General features: G+C 37.2%; 2 protein-coding genes across 5 annotated transcripts; one reads left to right on the top strand and one right to left on the bottom strand.

Moving 5' to 3' along the window:
* Positions 1–79: 79 nt before the first annotated feature.
* Positions 80–9,973, bottom strand: notchl (notch receptor, like). 2 transcript variants are annotated; one of them, XM_055046965.1, is made up of 11 exons: positions 9,819–9,973; positions 7,806–7,950; positions 7,169–7,501; positions 6,126–6,337; positions 5,440–5,770; positions 4,042–4,217; positions 3,385–3,446; positions 3,181–3,304; positions 2,593–2,690; positions 1,758–2,089; positions 80–1,169 (listed from the first exon to the last, which is right to left on the bottom strand). In XM_055046965.1, the coding sequence occupies exons 1-11, from the start codon at positions 9,868–9,870 to the stop codon at positions 668–670; spliced, it is 2,367 nt and encodes a 788-aa protein (XP_054902940.1). In that variant the 5' UTR covers positions 9,871–9,973; the 3' UTR covers positions 80–667. The 2 variants fall into 2 exon arrangements, with proteins under 2 accessions (XP_054902940.1, XP_054902941.1); XM_055046966.1 differs by having other exon boundaries at positions 7,806–7,947.
* A 2,449-nt stretch (positions 9,974–12,422) lies between these two features.
* On the top strand, positions 12,423–22,464 carry tap1 (transporter 1, ATP-binding cassette, sub-family B (MDR/TAP)). 3 transcript variants are annotated; one of them, XM_055046968.1, is made up of 13 exons: positions 12,423–12,470; positions 13,560–13,892; positions 14,915–15,119; positions 15,240–15,354; positions 16,602–16,732; positions 16,910–17,115; positions 17,422–17,619; positions 18,118–18,246; positions 18,329–18,523; positions 18,598–18,771; positions 19,369–19,528; positions 19,854–19,990; positions 20,084–22,464. In XM_055046968.1, the coding sequence occupies exons 2-13, from the start codon at positions 13,572–13,574 to the stop codon at positions 20,312–20,314; spliced, it is 2,202 nt and encodes a 733-aa protein (XP_054902943.1). In that variant the 5' UTR covers positions 12,423–12,470; positions 13,560–13,571; the 3' UTR covers positions 20,315–22,464. The 3 variants fall into 3 exon arrangements, with proteins under 3 accessions (XP_054902943.1, XP_054902942.1, XP_054902945.1); XM_055046967.1 differs by lacking the exon at positions 12,423–12,470 and adding an exon at positions 12,478–12,774; XM_055046970.1 differs by lacking the exon at positions 12,423–12,470 and adding an exon at positions 13,303–13,468.
* Positions 22,465–22,651: the final 187 nt, after the last annotated feature.

Here is a 22,651-nt window from a genome sequence, read left to right as displayed (position 1 = left end):
ACAGACACTGGTTTCCAATATTAATGATTTGCTTTATGTGCAATGATATTAAATAAATATAATGAAATTCACATAAAAATGTAAAAGAAATTGCTTTATTGTACAGAGGCTATCAAGTCTATTCTGATTTTAGACACAAGTCTACAATTATTTTTTTCTTGAACAATCTGCAATAATCAGAACACAAGCTGCTGCAACATCCACAATCCTGAGGAAAAGTTTTGAACCATTTCTTATTGTATTATAATTCCCTTTTAAAGGAGTCAGATCCTTGTGATCTCTATTAATACCTCTCCAGTCTTCCTGAAGGTTTTTCTTTCAACCATCACTGCTTTTTAACTTCTTTCCAAAAGAAATCTACAGAAAGACCAGAAGGCTGTGGAATATGACCATTTCATTAGATTACAAGAAAGTCTAGTTGCTTAGAAGAAAAATATAGAAAACTTTAGAAAGGAAATGGGATTCATCCCAAAAAATATGTACAACAATGTGTTCCTGCATAATAGGAAAAGCCTAAAGTGAAAAAAAGTGGTAAAGAATGTCTCTGAGGAGTAACATGGCTGTTAAACACTGATTAATAGCAAGAGGTTTTTTATTTTCTTGACTCAACCAGTACAAAGCTGATTTGGGTCATGTCCTCTTGTATTTCACTGCCTACTTCTCTTGCCTACAAGACTGTTTGCGTGGAGTCAGTGGTGCTGTTTGTGTTGGATTTTTGCTCTGTATTCACTGAACTCACTGCCGCCTGATCCACTCTGTTGGTATTTTCACCGTTCATCGCTGGTTGGCGATCTGGTTGGGCGGCAGTGGTCGGTGGGGGTGAAACCACCACCCTCTCAATGGGCTCATTGGGTGTTCTATCTGTCACAATGAGGTAATTCGGCTCAGGCTGGAGAGCGCTGGAGCGGCGCTGCAGTGCATGCTGGGTACATGAGAAAGAGCGCTGCCGGGGGGCTGGCTGGGGAGAGAGGAAGTGAGGTGTAGTGGCTCGGGAGTTTTCGTGATGCCGGTCACGATCCTCATCTTCTGATGTCACCTCCTGTAAGGTACTGATTGGCCGAGGGGAACGACCCATGACTCTTGGAGGAACGAGTGCTGTGGCTGATTGATTGAGCTGGGGTCTCCAGTTCTGGGGCGGTGGATACTGCATTCGGCCCATTGACCAATCACTGGCAACAAAGAAAAGTGAAAACATGATCAAATTGATGAAGGCATCAAAGAATTATGGTGAACAACTTGAATTAAGAAAAAGAGAATGCTTAATCTCCATTGTATGGCTGAAAACATCGCGCAATGTAAGGGTTCCATATCAGTCGATTTTGATAATTTTTGATTTGCTTTTTGTTTTTCCTCTCAAGCTGTTGTAATCATTCTCTCCTTTCTCTCCACCTCGTTCTTTTTATTTTCAAGCAGTTATGAGGCGGCGAAACATGCAACTGCTGCTGCGCAAGTAACTCAACAGGTGGTTGCAAGGTAACCAAAGAGAGAGTGAGTTAGTAAATCTAACCAACCTGAACCTTGCTTTGCTGACCAAAGTTAGACGTCTAAAGCTTTTCCTCTACCTATGTCCCCCAGAATGCTGTACGATTCTGAATTGGAGTTCAATGAAATTATTGACTATTGCATCAGACATTCCAGTTCTACATCAAACTGACCACAACCATTTTCTGAAATAGTTTGATCATTCATTTGATCATTGTTTAGTTAGTCTGACAAAATGATTATGATGTGTTTGAGTCAAATTTCTGAAAGCTTACCTCTGAGGCGGTGAGGTCATGTCTCGATGGGCTATCATCCCAGAGAATGAGGCGCTTCTTCCAGGGAGACCCTGAGAACTGACCCACGGTGAGTACATTAGAGCACGCTCCTCCCACATCACATCGCTGGCTGTGTTAACAGGAACAGGCCCTCTCTGGATCTGGTGAGCCAGTAAGAGCTCCAGGACCTGATGGTGCATGGCCTCTCTGGCCACATCGATTGGACGACGGCCCCTTCGGTCATGCAGCTCCAGGTTGGCACCATGAAGCAGGAGAAGCCTGGAAGTGTCGTAGCAGCCATGGAGGGAGGAGAGGAAGAGCGCTGTCTCACCCTAACAGAAAAAAAAAATTGTACAAGAAACTGTACTCAAAATCATTTATTACCTATAATCTTTTGATGATAACATTCTAAATTGATTCAGTGCCTTTCAAAAACATTAATAACCCTTCAATTTTCAGACATTCTGCCAACTTACAGCCACAAACCAAAAAAAACTGGTTTCACTGAATTTTATTTAGGGGTAGCTAACTATAGCTATAGAATTAAAATCAATATTGAAACACATTTTCAAACAAATTTGCACAAAGATGCTCAAATCTTTTGTACAACTTCTCATTTGTCCCCTAATTTGCAGTTTGTGGTGTAAGTGTGAAACAAATCCCTCAAAAAAAGAAAAAAAAATTATATATATAAATATGTATATATATATATATATATATATATATATATATATATATATATATATATATATATATATATATATATAATATATTAAAGATTGCAGCTATCACATAAAAAATGTGCAAAGGTTTAACATAAAGCTTAGTCACATACCTTGTTGTCTTGTAGGTCCACAGCAGCTCCATAGCGAATGAGGGTCCTTGCTAGGGAGAGGTGATTTACTGAGCATGCCCAGTGTAGGGCTGATCTCCCTGAGAGACAAGTGTGAGTGAAGGGGAGGTGAGGGAGTAAGTCAGCCAGTGAACAACCATTACACAACAGAGTTAAGCCCAGATGGTAAGAAGATGGGGGATGAAGAGGGAGGACACCTCTAATTAAGAAAGGAAGGGGGTGAAGAGACAGGAGGACAGAGGGTAGAAGACAAAGAAAAGGACAGAAGAGCTGAAGCAAGGAGAAAGATTAACCACAAAGCTAATATATCCATCAACACAAGAATATTAACTTTGTTCTGAGTCAGAAGAAGAGAGTAGGGGAGCTGGAGAAGGACAGGTAGGAGGGACAGAAGGGACACAAAAAGAGGATGTGAGAGAGACGGGGTAAGTCACAAGTTACTCGACCCCCTCAGTGTCAGAAAAAGATGATTGTGAATTACACCCGTTTGGCATAAACTCTCCACATGAAGACTGGGGGCTGAGGTACATTGTCTAGACTAACTAGTGATGTCGTCACAGGAAGCATTACCAGTATGATCTGTGTTGTTCACTGGAACTCCAGCTTGCAACAGTTCCAGAACAACTCTGTCCAGCCCACTGCGCACAGCTCGGATCAGAACCACAGACCCATCGGGACCACACCACTCTGCCGACTGCCAACAGAACATTACTAGGATAAACTACACTCACAATACACATTTGGTTTTTAGCTTCACTACTCGGAATGACTGACCTGCTGGGGGGGACTGAGCAAAGGAGGAGGCATGGCATTCCTTTCCCATCCTCTAGGTGGAGCTGTTTAAAAGAAAGTTCAGAATGAGTGATGCTAAATTCAAATGGGAAAAATAAAAGGCATGTGAATCTTAAAAGCAACATTTTCTTGAAAAAAATAAGCTTTATGCAAGGTCCCATATGATTACTGTAGGGACTATGTGTGTGTACTATTTTTTGCAAAGAAGTGTTTACATTTTATATATTTATAAATTCACAACTATAGTGATGAGGAATTATACTTTTATACTTACTTAGGGCATAAACTTTGGGCTAAATTCAACCTCAAGTAGAAAAGAAAGTACACAACAGATATATTCTAATTTGAAGTAAACCTGGAAAACTAAAACCTCTTCTGCTCTTGTTGGATTCAAAAGTTACTAAAAGCTTTTAACTAGTGGAAAACATTTAGTTTTGAATCCTTCTGGCAAATTCGCTCCAAGAGCAGAGCAAGCAGTCATGATTGTGTTTTTTTCATTTCAAAAATATGATAAAAACATGACAATAACTTCACTTTAGGTGCTGTAGATTTAAGGTAGCATCTTGAATGTTGAATTTATTGTCAAGACAGTTAGCAAAACATTCCAGGAGAAGTTGTATTCTTTCTAAAACGAATTACGTTGTATTGGCCTGCGGGTTTGAGCGGCTCCGGGCCGGAAGTGTCTCTGGTCCGCGGTCCTGTGGTCACAGATGGATGGGTCATCCTGTCGCCTGGAGCATCTTATGTTGATGTCCTCCATTGAGCTTTGGGTAAAATCTGTGTCACTTCCTGGCTCTTGGTCCCTTTTCAAAGGCCTGTAAGCAAAGATAGTATTTTGAAATCATATTTTTCCAATATATCTTGTTACAATTTGTTCGTTAGTTTTCCTTTTTAATCACTTCTTTATCTGCAAGTGCTCAGGGAACTCTGCACCACATGTACAGTAAATGTTTGGGTTGTTGTGTTGATTTTGGGAGATATAAACACCCAGCAACTACAGGGACAAATTCCCATTAAAAAAAATACAATAATTATCAACTTTCTTTAGAAGATATTTTTGACCACTGGTATGCATTCGAAAGCTCTATAATCATATATTAAGCTGTTCTGTTTGCCTTGATTATTGACTATTTATCAAAGCTATTTGAGATCAGTTCTGTAGTTTTTAATTGAATTGATCCTAAGAAAGTAAAAGATACAATTATGTCACCATTGAAAAAAATGTTTTAGTACGTTTAAGGACACTTGTAATAAATCTAGATTTTTCATAAAAATAAAGCTTTTCTTTCTTTCTGTTTCTATGTTAAGTGGTTTACTTTATTTCCATTCAATTCAATAATATTAATTACAAGAATTTGTCAACCTTGTGGTTGAGTGATTATTAATAATTTTCACATGGCTCTTTCAAACAGAGGGCTAACAAGATAAATTTCTACAAAATAATAAATCAACAACCGAGTTGATTTATTGCTATATATGACCATATTCAGACGCCACCTTGAACAATTCATCTTAATGTGGAGTATTGACCGTTCTTTTGGCTACCCCAGATGATGGAGCTCCTCCAGCAGACACTAACTTTGGCTCAACAAAACACATCTATAGGACAATCAAACTCCAGTGATTCCTACTGAAACTCTGAGGTTGAACGGTCAATTTGAGCATTCTTTGTTGCATTAAAAAAAAACTGTCTGAGAGAAATTGAGATAAGTTATCTGACAATACACTTATCAGTTAATTGCCTGTATCTAAAATCCCAAATAAAGCATGTAATGAGCAGTGTCTAACATTTTAAGTCACATCTTAGTGCTTTGTGGTATTTCTTGACATTTTGTCAAACTCTGAATCTAATGTGAAATAAATATATACATTTCCGCAAATACATTTAGAACATCATTTCTAAATGTGTTCAAAAATGAGAAACTTTGACAATCAAAAATAAAATTTTGCCACAATCATAAGAAAGCAGAGGACAAATGTTTTGGTTACACAGCTCTTTCAGACCACAACACAATCTTTAGAAGCAGCAACACTTACCGCATTCGTATGGCATCCTCCCCTAACGGTTCCCTCCTCCTCTTTTTCTCTGCTTCCTTGTATTTCTTTTTCTTCCGAAGGCTAATTTTGTCTTTCTCTCTGCTATATCGAACTCGTTCCTCTTGGTTTGGCGTGTGTTGCATCCAGGCCTTGGATTTGCTGCTGTCATCATCGTTAGCAAGTTTAGACCGATGTCTCACCCTAACATTGCTGTTGTTCTCTGATTGTTGCAATTTCATCTTCCTCATCACCAGAAAGACCACCAGAGGGATCAAAATCAGAAGTCCAACTGCAATGGCAGCTACAGCCCAAATCCAGGCAGGGGTTTTCTCTTTGAATGAAATAATAGAAACAGTAAAATATACAAGTAGATAAAAGCAGCATCTAAGATAATTTCACCTCTGATGAAAGAAGCATTTACCGGTAGGCTAAAAAACCTGTCTGATAATTTAAACTTAATTTATTTCTACAGTTTATTTATACATCTACTTTGTGAAGACATTGAAAATCATCTTTGTGATTTTCAATGTACCTTTTTTATTTGATTGTGAATGCAATTTAAAAAATTCACACCCCAGTCTGCACACCAGAAAAACAAAGCTGTTTTATATTGTTTTTATTGGCTACATTTGAAATATGGAAGTGTGAGTGAGCGTGTGTGTAAGTGACAGGAAGCAAGAGCCTACCTTCAACTTCCACTTGTTCCTCTCTGGTTCCTATTTCCTCTTGGACACCTCTGATGGCGATTATGACTTGCAGCTCCTGCAGCATTGGGAACGTCGAAGGCTTTGTCATTATCACTGCATGTAGGAAACTGCCGGCTTCAGTAGCATACGGGAAACAGGTAGAAGGTGACCTGGAGCAAGGCCTGTTGTCAACTTGTAGGAACAGGAGAGATCTAGAGACAAGAGAAGTTTGGTACACAAAAGCAGGCACCATGTTGTATCTTTCTCATGCTTAATTAAGATCCCCAAGGTGTTGTCTTTGGCACCATTAGGTTTACATGTTTGTTCAGTTTAGGTTGTCTTGATAAATGATTGATGTAGTCCACCAAGTACAGTCATGTACATAATTTTTATATTGATTAGTGATAATATATACGGATCAACTTTGCTTGTATTTTTAAGTCAATATTACTAATGTTTTTGGTTGAATTGGATTAGTATTAAACCCTACCTTACTCTAATTAATGAATAATTCTCCAGGTTTCTGCACATTTTTAGGTTAACCAAGGTAGTAAAACATTTGAATTTAAGCCTTAAATTCAAAGTATCTTGCATCTTCAAAGCTATTGAAGATGCAATAGCTTTGGACATAAATCTCTTGCTGTTGTTGCAAATTTGAACCAAATTATCTTCAATATTTAAACTAACAGTTACTGCTTAATTTAGCTTTTCTTATCATTTCTGCTTTTGGGCTTTTAAATTACACAAAAATATTTGTTGATTGTACCATGAAAAAGCTAAGCAAAAATTTTTAAGATTGCCCTACTTGGATTAATGGAGGTCTTCAAGGCAGTCCTTTCATTTTATGTGTTATTATGCAGGAATTTATACCATTATTTACATGTATAAAACCAATTGGGTTTTTAGGCAGAGTCTTGCCAAGTGCTTGATTTTACTGTTTTATTAAGCTTGCTTTGCATTAGTATTAACTAACTTTGTCTTCAGTATCATTACTGTTAAAATAAGAAAATGGTGTAGTCTCAAATCCCACATGTATTACCTACCCATTAGAGTCTGTTGGTGAAGAGTGAGCCAGCATGTCAGCAAACTTCTGAGGGTAAATATCAAACAAGTTCAAGTTTGTTGCAAGGGAAATGTTTCCCCTCAGTTTCAGGGGTGACTGCAGGATGACGCTGAGTGTCCAGAGTAGAGGAGTGACAGCAAGGGAGAGATTTTGTTTTGTGATTTTGGTGTGAAGAAGCAAGGTGCCTTTAGCCCACAGAGGGCTCTGCTCTCTGAAGCAATCACTTCCATCCCATCCACAGGCAGCGTTGTTGCAGCCCTGGTCACAGCGATTGCTGGCATAATAAGCTCGACAGTACTGAGTGTGTCCTGGACTGAGAGATATGATGAATGGGGAACAAAGAGATGAGAAGAAAAGATGAGTCAGTGACAGAAAAAATAGAATCATAATAATAAAGTGTTTAAGCACACCCTTTAATTTTACAAATATCTGTACCAGATCGTATGTAAAATAAATCCACCAGGTAATCTTTTTTCATCATCTGCTAATATGTAACATCTTAATAGTAGAAGAGGAGATGCTTATTTTACATCACTAAAATCTGCCTTATTAAGATAAAAGGGTTTCCATAATTTACAGTTCAAAAAAGTTAATTTAGTCAGTAAGGTTTTTTTTACTTGCAGGGATCACGCTTTTTCAGGCAGTCAAATCCGTCTCGAAGGCAACGTGACTCCATGCATTCTCGGTTACATGTCCCATCTCCAAACTTTTCCTTGCAATTGTTCTCTCGACACTGGTCCCACGGATCACTGGACCCAGCTGCTGAAATTGATACTGATTAGGATGAATGAAAAGCTGACACAAACAGCAATTAGAAGCTTGTTGAAATATACCTTTCATGCATAAATTTACTCAGAGACAAACTGGTTTTATATTGTATTTAATTGCATACTGGAGCTAATTTCCATGTCAGCTGCAGATCAATGCAGCAGACTGATCGATCTGAAAACAACGTGCATGTACATTAGCAGGCCGTAATATTGTGACTGCCCTCCTATCTGTTGATGAACTTTTTGCTATTAAAACACTCATGTCCTTTTCAGGAGTGGATTTTTTTAGACCCCTGATTGTGTGTTGTGGTATCTGGCACCAAAACAGTCAAAACAACCATTTGTCTTTCATTAATCAACCCACAGGTACTTGATTTGATTAATATCTGCACGCCAAAGCAACATCTCTTAGTTCTTCCCTAAGAGATATTCCTGAACCAGTTTTACTCTACGGCTGTGAACATTATCCTGCTGGAAGAGGTCAAAGGCACCAGAATATATACATACCCTTTTACAGATTGTTTACATGGTGTGCAACAATGATTAAAGAGGTGGTATGTATCAAGTTAAATAGAGCATTTATAAAACATCACACTGACTCTACTGGCTTGCTATCTTTTAAGTCAGTGGTTCCCAAAGATTTTCTTCTGCCCCTCCATGGATTACAATAAAATCCCCCCCAAAAAAGAAAAAAAATATCAAGCAGACACACGCTTCGTTCAACCAGACATAAACCTGTATACATATTTTGTTTTCAAAACTCCACTGAAGTCTATTTTACACTTCAGGATTCAACAAAAAAAAAAAATACAAATCATGCACTCTGAGAGACCCACAACTATACAGACCAAAGGGCAACACCGTTTCTGACAACAGTTCACCATGGTGCCTTACCTGGATTGATTTTGGTAGACTTTAATCAATACAAACCAGAAACACGCCACAATCACATCAGTTTTGGATATTGTCTAACCAAAACTGGCACAACTTTACCTTGGCAAACTCTCTCAAATCCTTAGTTTGGTACATTCGTTAAATAATTTTTCTGATCATTTTGAGGGCAAAGAGGTCATAATGTCATGCCTAATTAGTGCATTTCTGAAAGAATAATCTGGGAGAACAATACCCCCACATTCACACCTAACTGTGCAAATATAAATTAACCCAAACAGCTGGGGCGGGGTTCATGTATTTGTGTACATAACCTTAGGTTTTCAAACCAAAGTGTTTTTATCAGATGGCTGGTTCTCCCATGCATTGAACTACTCATTGTTTCAAACCATCAGCAACTATTCACCACAATGCAGGTCAAGCCACGCAAGGTGGGTCGCAATACAGCCAGCTAAAGGGGACAGGAAATGGGCCCGACATAAACAGGAAGTTTCCAGAAGGAGCGAATAGCCAAAGGAAACGAAGTGGGCTGGGAACTTGATAAAGGTCGAAGGTTGTCACCAAGGCAATGTGGAATGTGATGGAGTTGGACAATGGACTTGGCAGGTGTTAGCAAGACCATAAAGGGAAAAGAGCCCGTTGACAATAGAGCTGAAATTAGACGGCTACTTCACTATGATTCATTTCATCAGTAAAATATCTATCTGTGATTGAAAAGAAATTAAATACTAACCCTCATTTTTATGTAAATACATATTTAGAGAATCTCAGAAAACCTGTTAAAGATAGTGAAGCCAAAATATTCACTTAGTCTTTAGCAGAACAGTAATAGGAGTTAAAATGAGAATCAGTTTTTTCCCACAGTACATTTTCTTAGACTCCTATTTGAGGATCTCCAGCTATGTGGACAGGAAAACAGAGAGCTGGTACATTAAAATATGATATTATGAAATATTTTGTCAAACTCACCTTGAGACGTGCAACTCAATCCCAACAGGACAAACATCTTGAGACTCAGCATGTTTACGTCACGTTCTTCAGTAAACCTGGGTTTGAAAGTTCTTCTAATCTATCCCTAATCCATCACATCAAGAACATCTTGAGGTCTTGCTGCTCACGCTAAGTGAAGTCACCAAATGTCATCACCGCTGCATCAACCACCCTACTCACTCTATTCGCTCACTCCTTTTTTTTCAGAGGCCCTGCGGATATCTGGACAACTTCCTGCCACTGTGTGCAGAAGAATAGGAAGGGCGCTAACCCCTGTGTGCCTCTGTGTGTGTTTTTGCAGTAATGTGACTGGAGAACTGCTAGGAGGGCTATTTCTTCATGTCGTGAGGACGCAGGGTGGTTTGAATTAGATTTTTGAATCTAAGCACACACACGTATCGAGCAATAATGACCATGCCCTTTCTGTAAGATGTCACAAATGTTCTTAGGCTGATCTCATTTTGATTCTTGACAAAATTCAATGACAATGAAATGCAGAAAAATCTTGGCCTTTTTTCATTACCAGTGTTCTCTAAAATTTTGAACTCTTTGAATTTATTTAATTTCAACAACAAATGGTTGATTACAGCCAGACTCTTACAGCATCTTGCAAATGTTTTGTCATCCCTTTCACATTTTCACATTTTGTTGCATTACACCCACAAGCATCGGTGTATCTTGTTTGTATTGTTTATATTTTATATAAAAGAAAATTCAGGCATAGTTTTTCATTTATTTCTAAATCTTATTCTAAGAAGTGTGGAGTGCCTGAATATATCCAACCCTTCTGAGTTTATGGAACCAGCTTTCAATGCATATTTTATAGTTCTTTGTGTTATATTTTGAAAAGATAGCTTTATTTTTCCATCATGGACAAGGCGTCTACGCCCCTGCAACCCTGCAGCTAAGTAAGATGGGATATTGGAGGACCTGTATATTTCCGGTCCAAAGACACAAAACAACAGAGAAACCAGGTCCCAGGTTTTTTCACAGTCAGACTTTAAATGTATAGCTTTAGTTTTTGATTAAGCTTACAGTATGACTTATCTATATTTTGCACAGTCTTGTATTTTCCCTATCAAATGTGTTTTTATGAATTACTGTGCCATCCAAATTTATTGCCACCCCAGGAAAAAATGCAGTTTTAAAACCTCAAAATAGATCAACCATTTAATGCTCTAGTTGAATATCACCTTGAATGTTTTTTGAAAATACAATCTTTAATTTCAGAACATTGATTCAGTGACAAAAAAGGACTAATTGTTTTTGTTAGTTTTTTCAACAGAACCACTAATGTAGACTCTTATTTGAAACTCTAAAATTTGTCATTGAGGCATTTTTTTCATTTACACTTGATCAGATTCTGCTAAGCAACAAAGCTTCAGTTCTATCACATAAATTCAGATGTAGTAGTTCTAAGGTTTGAATTTGATTTCTTCTGTAATGCATGATTACAGAAGTCTGGATTTTCTCCACATTCATATTTTTTCCTCAGTATTCTAACTTTCTTCAGCAACCCAAAAACATCACTGTTAGGTTAGTCAAAATTTCTAATAATAACTTAATAAAGGAAAACTCTGAGCCATAACTTATTTATTTATTTATTATTCTATTTTGAACATGATAGAAGTATAACATCACACACATAAATAAGAAATGCAAGAAAATACATATTTTTGTACTAAAATTATTTTATGCTCAGGATGTCAAACCCAAACACACCAGATTGGGTGATTTATAGGTAACTAGAAAAAGAGCTTAAAATAGTACAACCATTTATCTCTTTACTTCTGCCATCCTTCGAACATGAAAGAAGGGAAATAAGGAAGGAAGCTGTCAAAGTTCAAAGTGTTTTAGGAATCCAGATGACAAAAACAGCAGTAAAAGCCAGACTGGAAGAAAAGCAAAGCAGGCTGTCACTTAGCTAGGTGACAATTTTAGGATATCCTGTTACTTGGATGCTAGAAACAGCAAATGTAAAAAACAAACAAACAAACAAAACAAAAAAACGTAACAGAACAAACAGAAACAACAAAAAATATTTCACAGAAGCAATAAATTTCAGATTATATTGTGCTCACACCAACTTTTTGTCAAGGTTTGTATTGACTAACTATTTTTATGGAGTACATAACGTGAGTATTACTGTAAGGTACAGCTACTCTTACTTGAGTATAAAGTTCTGGATAGTCTACCCACGGTGAATAAATTAATTGAATGGAGAACAAATACATTTAAACCAAACGTCCATGAGACACACACACACCTAAAGTTTATGCTGAAACAGACTTATTTTGTTGCTTTTTCATTCTTTTCTACCTGCTGAGCCTGTTCTGCTATGTGTGGGTCAAACACAGTAAAAGGGAGTAATTTTCTTCTACTTGAATTTCCTACTTTGTAATTGTGTTTTTTCCAAAAAAATTTTTCTTCAACTTAGTCTTTCAATCAGTTTTGAAATAATTCTTTACTCGTACGTGAGTCATCTCTTGGTCGGATACTTTACACTTATCCAACACATTGGTAAGCAGGAAATTGACTCCAGTGACCACGTTAAAGTGCAGTTCTAGAAAGTGACCACGTGGGGTCGCTGTGGGACTATTTGCGACAACCTGAACGTCTTGAAACAGTGAGGTAAAGTAGTATACTTGTATTTATTGGATTGAAAAGAACACCTTATTCTCCTAAAGCCGTATTCTCCTAAATAACACCTATGAGTTGGGCTTCATTGTTTGGCAGACTTGCAGGGGACTTTCCGATATAGAGATATAAATAGTTGGTTTCAGTTTCACCCTTATCAGATCGATTGGCTCATACACGTTCCTAGCAGCCTGTCGGGGTCAGAAGCGTTGCAGCTTTATTTTGGACACTTCACGTTGACTATCGGAGCCTGTCAGGTCTCTGAAGCAGCAAATTCACCTTGTGGAGAGGAATTCAAGTAAGTCTGCTGGGTTTCGGCGAGTAACATTAGCTTACCAGTGTTAGCTACTGTACTCGCCGCAGCTTGCATATTTACGGTTTGTCTGAAGTAAATTATGATATACATCCTGGGAGTTTGACTTGTTTTGTCCGTATTATCCTGACTGAAGCTGGACAGTGTTGCAGATAGATGTAGATAAAAACGAAAGTAAAAAAACAAAACAAAATTTTATTGATCAAAGTGAAAGTAAAAGCATCTATGCGAAAAGGTGTTCTTGTTTGTCTGTTGTCATATTCACAAAGTTAGACCCCCTTTACTCCGACATCCCTTAATTAAATACAGAGCAACACATTGCTTTGAATTGATACCTAATTAGGAAGATTCCACCTGTTTGTAAATTAATCTGACCTGTTGAGGTCAGAGAGGTTTTCTATAGAATATTGGAGACCAAACAATGTAATGAAGACCATAAGGAGTAAAAAAGACTATAAGGTGGAGAAGTATTAAAACAAAATCCTAAGCTTTAACACTGCATTGTTCAGTCCACCTGAAATGGTAGGCATGGCTGGAATCGTACCAGACAGCTTAGGTAGGCAAGTAGAACATTAAATGGCTTCACACAGATATATTTGACTGCTTTAATATACGTCCTATTACTTTGTCTTAAGCAATATTATTTCCCCAAATGAGAGAAACTGTCTATTTCTGAAAGGTGAGGATTCGAATCAAAATATTTTTCTTATTCAGTCTACTGTTTGTTTTCTAGCTGAGCCTATCTCTCTGTGTGTGTTTATTTTTTGCAGTATCTACCCGTAATGCAGAAAATGAGCTACTTCTTCCCCCTGGTTTGCATTTGCATGGACGTGTGCGCCGTGCACGCCATTCGTCTGGCACAGCTGTCACCTCTCCTCCTCCCCCATCCTTTCATCACCTTGTGGGGGGGAGCTCTGACCAGGGCCTTCATCCTGGCTTTTCTTGCCTTCACTTACCCCGGAGGCCTCCCATGGGTGAGAAGCTTTGAGGGACTTCAAAGCATAGCCGTCCTTTGCTTCCATTTTCCGGTGTACACCACTCTCCTTTGGCAGCTGGGGCAATCCACTGTTGAAGAACTGTGGGGATGGCACTCCTGGGAACGGGTGAGTGTGTCTGATTATTGTTTTGTGTTCAGTGTGTATATTAATGTGGTGACTGATATACATAAAAAAAGATTTTAGTTTTTGAACATTTCCCAAAACAAATAATATGGTGTTCCAAAGCTTGCTTGAGTGAAAAAGGCAGGAAAGCCTTTATTATGCACAATATATTGTGAATTTTTAACAATATCACTATGTTCAATATTCATATCAGAAATAACTCTTTGCCGTGCAATAATTATTGGATAATAGTATTATAAATTTATATTTACATGCTGATGGGACCTTCAACATTTTGGAAAATGCAGCTTTAATTCCTATTAAAACTGCTCTTATCTAAATATTTTTGCCCTTTGCTCTTCTAGCGTAGATTCCTGCCTGCAGCACACTTCTGTAGAGTAACAACAAAGTAAAATGTAGACCAAATCAGCAGTGCTGGGATGTGGTTAGGACATGAGACATCATTGTAGCTTTCAGCTTAAAGCAAGTGAAGTCATAGAATGTCAGGTCTCACCAGTGGCAGAAATAAAGCACACACAAACAACAAACTCAAGCCCAAAGGGGAAAATGTTGCAACATAAAAAAAATGTTTGTCTTAAACCATTTTATAGTATACAGAGCTCAAGTTTGTCAGGTGAAAAACAGCAGGCTTGAGTTGACTTCTACAAAAGTGAACAGCAGTCATGATTCGATGCTCTCATATGAACATGCACCTCGCTGAGCCTCAGGTACTTTAAAAATAGGACAGTGCAGAGAAAAATGACCCGTGCAATATATCCAAATACCACCGCAGGCTGGAGTTATAATACCTGAAATGAAATCATTTGCTGCCAACATGTCCTGAACCTAAGTCTGCAGAAGACAGAAGATTGAAACCAAAACTAATTTAGTGTGTAAAACTGCAGTTATCACATTAGCATTTAAAAAATGTCGCTTGTCATTTAATAAAAGTACTTCAAACAGTCAGTTTTAAATTATTTCAGAAATCTGAAGCTCAAAAATCAATGTCATATTTTGTGTTGCAGGTGTTACAGGGCTATGCCGTTACAGCGGTGTCATGGCTCTACTGGAGTCGATACATCTCGTCCTTTATGACCAGAACTACATTACAGAAGAAGGAGAAGCCTGGACCGGACAGTAGAGACTCTCTGAAGAGGCTCATGGGATACATGCTGCCATATTCTGCTCGCTTCGTTGTGGTGTTGGCTCTTGTTGTTCTGTCATCTTACGGTACGTTGGTCAACATTCTTCTATAAAATCTCCTCTGTTTCAGGGTTTTTGTTTAGTGTTTTGTTGAGCTTCGTGGAGTGCAAAAGTTTACACAGTAATATTTTTAACGATTAACCGCAGGCGAGATGGCTATTCCCCAGTACACTGGTCGTATGGCGGACTGGATCATAAATGAAGAAGCACCCGATGCATTCTCCGAGGCCATCACAATTATGACAGTGTTGACTTTCGCCAGGTAGAGCATCAAATCTGTCATCACAAATTTTCTTCATGCTCATTTTTATTAATTACTATAATAGTAATATGTGAAATGTTTTTTACATTTTTATTTAAAGCAGGAAGATGTTGGATTTATTTTCAGACTTCTTCGCACAGGCCTATTTATTGCTAAAATAGTAGAAGAAATAGCCTATCAGGTGTCTTGAAAAGGGAGTGAAATTATGTAATATGGTAAAATAACTCCTGAAGGATTGTGGATTAATAGCTAACTGTAAAATTACAGTTTGATATGAACATCTTAATTTGAGTCATGGTTCAGACATTATTTTCAGACTAAAAGAAGGATGCTGTGAGGTAACAAAGTACACACAGCCAGGCAAAATTTTCCACAGATGATTTCATTTTAAAAAAGTAGAATTTATTTGAACTTAATTTGTGAAGTTTAAAATATTTAAAACATTTTTAGTTTTAACTGAGTGAGAAAAAAGTGTTCCAGTTATTTTTTCCTTATTATAATGCAATACAAAATGCTACAAAGAACTTTTCTCAATATCAAAATGCTAAATAAATAGTTGCTAATGTGGCATCTCTTGAACATGTTGTGGTACACCTGGTGGTGGATTGAATATGACCAACTAGACACCAAAAGTTTTCTTGTCAAAGTGGGCTTATTTTGACCCCATCTAGCATTATATATTCCCATCATTCACTCCACACTGCAGTTGCAGATCACCAGGAATCAAAAACCGTGTCAATTTGATGATTATAAACAAGCAGATGGAAGGGTTTTGATACTGGTTTGTGTTGAAATTACAAATTATTCTTGTATTGCTTTTGAGTGGAGTGCTTTAAGTATCAAGATCAACTAATTTTTCTCAATTAGTCACAACAAACAAATGTTTGAGGCTGAAAACTGTTCATTTTAATGTCAAATGTGACTATTTCTAGAACAACAAATCATCTACTATTTACATTCTGCTTCCTTGACTGCCATAAGACATTACCAATTATTTTCCTGCCATTTAAAAGGTTTCTAGCACAGAACCTGCAAGAGAATTTTTATTGTGTGAAAGAAGACAAACGCTCCTCATAACATATCATAAATTAACACTTACAAGGATAAAAATGTGGTGAATGTGGTTGTCTTTATTTTTCTTTTATCAATTTTTTTTGTACATGTGGGATTAATTACACTGTAACTCCACCTATAAAATGCTTCCATGATATTTTGTGTGCTGTCAACCTCTTCTCTGTGTGTTTCAGTGCTGTGTTTGAGTTTATGTGCGACCTGACCTATAACATCACTATGAGCCTCATTCACACCTCAGTGCAGGGAGCCGTTTTCCAGGCCGTTCTCCGGCAGGAGATCGCTTTCTTTGATGCCACTTCCACAGGTAGGAATAATTTCAATGTGCAAATGTCTGAGCCTATAAAACTATTTCTATAATATTCTCCACAGATTTCAAAATACTCTCAGTGTTGCAGTTGAGAGAATTAGGGAACAATAATGCAACAAAATGGCAATTGAAAACTTGCATTCATGTTGGACTGTAACCTCTGTTTTATCTCAGGTGAGCTTGTGTCCCGTATTACCACGGACACCAACGACATGAGCGAAGCACTGAGCGAGAAGTTGAGTCTCCTGATGTGGTACACGGCTCGTTTTGGTTTCCTGCTCTACTTCATGGTCAGCCAGTCGTGGAAAATGACTCTGCTGACCTGTATGGGACTTCCCATCATCTGGGTCATCCCTGAGCTCACTGGACATTTCCACCAGGTGACGTCACCCAAGGAAACATTCCAACTGGAATAGCATTTCTTTTTTTGTTGTTGAAGTTTGTTGTAAACTTTATCAGATGTATTGTTATAAATTTACCATGACACTATGTTACTTCATTACATATTCATTGTATTGGTAAATAATATCAGTGGGCATTTATGCTCACTTCAGCAGACAAAGAAAACAGAATCTCTTTTTTTCACCTAACAAATTCCTAAACATACCAAAGCTGGACGATATTTGTTTATATGCTGCAAAGGTCTATTCTGTAAACTAATTTAGTTTGTTGTGTTCGTGGTTTAGACTATTGCTGCAAAGGTTCAGGACTCTCTGGCAAAGGCCAACCAGGTGGCCACCGAGACCTTCTCCAACATGAAGACAGTGAGGAGTTTTGCCAACGAGGACGGAGAGACAGAGAAGTACAGACAGCGACTGGACGAAACATATTCTCTCAACAAAAAGGAGGCAGTAGCTTATGCAGCTTCTACCTGGGCCAACAGCGTGAGTACATTAGTGATATGTATTCTGCTTTAAGCATCCATTTAAATTAGCTTCTGAAATTAATGTAGAAAAGAAAATAATCTCAGACCTTACATTGGCAATTTTATTTGTTTCATTAGTCTCTTGGGATGCTGATAAGATAATAACACTGATAGCATTTCTTTCAGTAAGGCTGAAAGTGATGGTGAAGGTCCAGAAACCTCTTATATGGAGCATACAGTAAGAGACAATGGAAAATTTTGGAAAAAGGATGGGAAAGTCACGTGAATAGTACTGCGGTAAGATGGCAGATAAGCAGCAGAGTTTTTGAAAGAAATTAAGTTCAAACATTCCTGGGGATCTTTGGCCATAGTGAACGGGTCTAGCAAAGGTTTTAGCTGCTGTTTTCACAATTCAAAGATGGCTGTTTTTTAGTGCGTTTTAACGGGATCAAGGTCATATTGCGAAACAACAAAGCAGCTGACTATTCTCTGAAAACTGGCATTTTTGTTGTTGCAGATGACAACTTTGGCCTTGAAGGTATGCATTTTGTACTATGGTGGGACCCTGGTGACTCGGGGGGCTGTTAGCAGTGGAGACCTGGTCTCATTTGTTCTCTATGAGCTACAGTTTGCTTCCGCTGTTGAGGTGAGCCACAAACCCTAAAAAGACAAATGTTTTGTTTTATTCATAAAGATTTTTTTATTAATCTCCTCTCTTTTTCTTCCAGGCTGTCATGCGCTACTACCCGGAGGTAAAAAAAGCAATTGGTGCCTCGGAGAAGATTTTTGAATATCTTGATAGGAAACCTCAAATACCTCCTCCTGGCAGTTTGGCTCCTGAGAATTTCAAAGGACATGTTCAGTTTGAAAATGTTCGCTTTTCCTATTCTGGAAAGACAGATGAGAACAGTCTTATACTTAAGGTGTGTGCCCCTCTCTGCTGTTTCTTATCTTTCCCAAGACTGTTTGTTTTAAACTAAATCTTCTTTCATAAAAGGGTGTGACTCTGGAGGTAAAGCCGGGGCAGATCACTGCACTTGTTGGACTAAACAGATCAGGGAAGACGACCTGTGTGAAGCTGCTTGAGAGGTTTTACCAACCTCAGTCTGGAGAAATCCTGCTGGATGGGAAACCCCTTCAAAACTACAAAGACCAGTTCCTACATGAAAAGGTGGAAAAATTATCTGATGAACAGAGCATTTTATAATCAAATGGAATATTTTAACTACCCTGTCAAATATTCTATTCATTTTCTTGCCAGATTGTAGTGAGCTGTAACAGATAGCTACATGAAAATAAATCTGTTAATATGATTCATCAGGAATGGATTCAGAGAGCTTCTTTAGATTTCATTCAATAATATTCTCAAATTTAAAGTGAAAACTTATTAGTGGTCAAAAACTGTGAGCCCGCAAAACCTCATGGTACTAATCCTACATGTCAAATTTCTGAAACTGAAGACTAAATTAAAAACACAATGAGAACAAATAAAGTGAGAAATGTGAAGATGTATAAAAACATACATTAAAACATACGTAAAAATATATACAAATGCATTTCTCTCACTAAAAAGTAAAAAAAAACAAACGTGTATAGAGAGAGAGAGAATCTGCAAACAGAAATCAGTAAATTGATCATCCTCAATCTGTAACAAATTAAAAACTGTTCAATGAGATGTCAAACTACTCCTGAACGTCTTCATGATACTTGGCTCATTAAACAACGCTTTATCGCCACTAACACCTCTTTCTTTATCTATTTTTAATAGATTGCTGTGGTGAGCCAGGATTGCGTGTTGTTTGCTCGATCTGTGCGGGACAACATCAAGTACGGTTGCAAGGACGCTTCAGACGAGGACATGTACAGAGCTGCTGAGCAGGCTAGTGCCCACAAGTTCATCACTGGACTTTCAAAAGGATACGACACAGGTTCGATCCACTTTTACTTTCTATAGCAGAGGAACTCATCGTGGTGTTATTACATTGAAGATAAGACTGTTCAAACAGGCCACTTTACTGCTTCACAATATTTCATTCTCAACTCCAAATATATTTTTTAATTTGTTGATATAGTAATCAAATTGTTTTTCCACATATTGTTTGTCTCTGACGTAAGTTACATTTTTATGGTGTATGAGTGAATTTCTGAAGTACCAACAGGAACAGCAATCAAATACTCTACATTATATCTAGAAAAATTCCTAACTACTTAATAATGTTATTATTTTAATGGTATGTGTTCTTTTTTGCATAGATGCTGGTGAGAAAGGGGGTCAAGTATCTGGAGGTCAAAAGCAACGCATTGCCATTGCCAGGGCTTTAATTAGAAAACCGAAAATCCTGATCCTGGACAACGCTACTAGTGATTTGGACACAGAGAATGAATACCAGGTACAAAATAATTCACTTGCCTGAATTTTTATTTATTTGCTTATATATTTTTTTCTTCTTTTTTTAAGAAAAATCTTTTATCTTACTTCTCAGGTCCGTGAAGCTCTGTTAAAGCTGGCAGAGAACTGCTCTGTGCTTATGATTTCCAACAAGATGAGTGTCGCAAAGACAGCCAGTCATATCATTGTCCTGAACAACGGGACAGTGGAGGAGGAGGGCAGTCATGATACTCTCTTGCAGAAAGGTGGCCTTTATTCAGAAATGGTAAAGAAACAGGAAGAGGGCTTCAAACGTCCAACAGATGAAAGCAGTGGGCAGCAGTGACCCGTCTGAGTGACTGAAAATGACTTAAAGTGGGGTGGCTATTTGGCGTTCAGGTGAAAACTTAAACAAAACTCATATTGGTAAGAATGCTCTTAATATGAAACAACACTTTTTACTGAAAATATTTGCTTGAGTTTGACTCTATAAGACAATTGCACCTTGAAAGGGAAGAGAACTACATCTTTAAGAAAAGTGTTTTCATTACCAGCATTTTTTAACAGAAAGTTAAATCCTTAGATCCTATCTCCTTGAAATAGGAAGACAAGAAACATAATCTTTTGTTCACAAACCCATAAAACATAAAAAATCATGTATGTTGAGTAATTCATTTTTGTCAAACGGCCTGCTTCTAGATTCTGCTGCACAAATTTTACGTTGCTGTAAAAACATATGTTCTGCCTTAAAATATTGATTGTGAAATATTTATTTTGTACAGAACAGAGAAACTTAAAAGACAAATATGGGCGGTTAATTTATTTAGGCTTTTATTTATATTGTTCATTGGAAATGGCACAGGAGAAAGTACAGACTTATTTTAAATAATCTTGCACTTAAACAGACAAGGTACATGCCTGAGCTTGTTCTGCTTCACGGCAAGGCTAAGAAATTCCATATTACGCCTTGAACTCTTTCCATATGCAGCATATGGAAAAAGGTACAAAATAATTTTGTACCTTTTTAGAAAAAAAGATGCAAAGAAAGAAAAAAAGTAGATTTTCAGGTGCTTGAAAGAATGTGGCTCTAATATCTTCTGTTAATCTACAGTATTGGAATCTCTTCTGTAGCAGCCAACTCTCCAAAAAACATGGCCCCATCAATCCTGTTTATTGTGTTTAAAAGCAGCCGAAGTCCAGCAAACCGTTATTTCATTCATGGCACATTTCAGCTTGATACATGAAATGTCAATTAAAAGCATCAACTGACATGTTTCAATCGTGAGAAGAATTATCTGCTCTGCAGATGCAGATTCCCTTATGCATCGTTGTTTAATTTATCCATTTTTTGGTATATAGTCATAAAAATACCACAATACTTTTGACAACATTTTGCTAATTTTAAAAAATGTGGATTGTTTTGATCAGAGATTTTATTTAACCCCTTAATTGTCACTTCCAAAATCCTTACATGTAAGTCAATGCATCCATGAGGACACTGGTGTCCCGTGGCATTAAAGGGGAAGTAAAAGTAAGTAAAACTCATTTAACTTTTACTTTCACTTGACTTGACTTTTCCATTGTAGGAGTGCAAGAGAAAACCGACCATTCTTTTAATGCTACAAATGCTACGAAGACTAAAATATAACCTTATCTTTTATTATTTTCACAACAAATTTGAGGCCTTATCAGCCGTCTCTTTTGGGCCAGGCCAGCAGGTAGAAAGGTTCCTCTCACGTAACATTATGTGGTCATTTTTTTCTATATGTTTTTTTTCTATATTTCACATTTTTGAGCTGGTTAGATGGCACAGTAAAATACTATGGATAACTTCAGAAACTCCATAATAATCAAAAAACAAGTTTTACAATAAAAACAGAAAAATAATGTTTTTCTGTCCATTTTTTAAATTTTGCAATCATGTTTATCTAATCACCAATATCATGCTTGCAAATACAAATATACATATTTTTGAAACACTTCTAACAGACTTTATCCTAGTGTACCACAAGGACAAAAATCAAAGGCATTCATGAATCACCTCTAATCACCATTACACATGGTTCCAGCAATGTTGAAATATTACTCAGTCTGATCAATAACCTTTTTTTCACTTGGGTGTTCAAGATCAATTTGAAGCTGTGGGTTCTATTATTCTCTTTTTTTCAAATATGGGAGTTATTTATTTATTTTTTTCTTTAGCCTGGTTGCTTTCTAATATCCTGCTTCAAAATCACCCCAACAACTACTTTAGTTGGAAGAGTTTCAAGTGATCTTCATAAACACTTTTATCAACATAAGAAATGCAGTAATCTCATTTTTCCATCTGCTAACAAAACAGATGTAAAGAAATGTCTTATTTTGAAAAGTATTCTGTTCTTTTGATTGAGTACCTTTTCTGTCTTTTACTCTTACTGTAAAATTTTAAAATGTTTTGATGTGAAATTACTTTGTTGGATTCAAACAAACATATAAGAATAAACTTTTTTATTATTATTTGTTTTTCTGTTTTTTAACATTTAATCTTCATGGAAAATATATCTATTTATGTACTTTGTGATCATTAACAAGGTTGTTTAATTCCTCTTTGCAATTGACATTCAAAATAATATCAATTTAGGCAGCTAAAAACAGCTACATTTTTTTACAAACCCAAGTTTGTAAAAAATGTTTTTTGGGGGTA

Source organism: Poeciliopsis prolifica, unplaced genomic scaffold, assembly GCF_027474105.1.
Source record: "Poeciliopsis prolifica strain line A6 unplaced genomic scaffold, Auburn_PproV2 SCAFFOLD025, whole genome shotgun sequence".
Lineage (NCBI taxonomy): Eukaryota > Metazoa > Chordata > Actinopteri > Cyprinodontiformes > Poeciliidae > Poeciliopsis > Poeciliopsis prolifica.
Note: the sequence above shows the minus strand (reverse complement) of the source record. Positions and strands in the feature narration are given on the sequence as shown.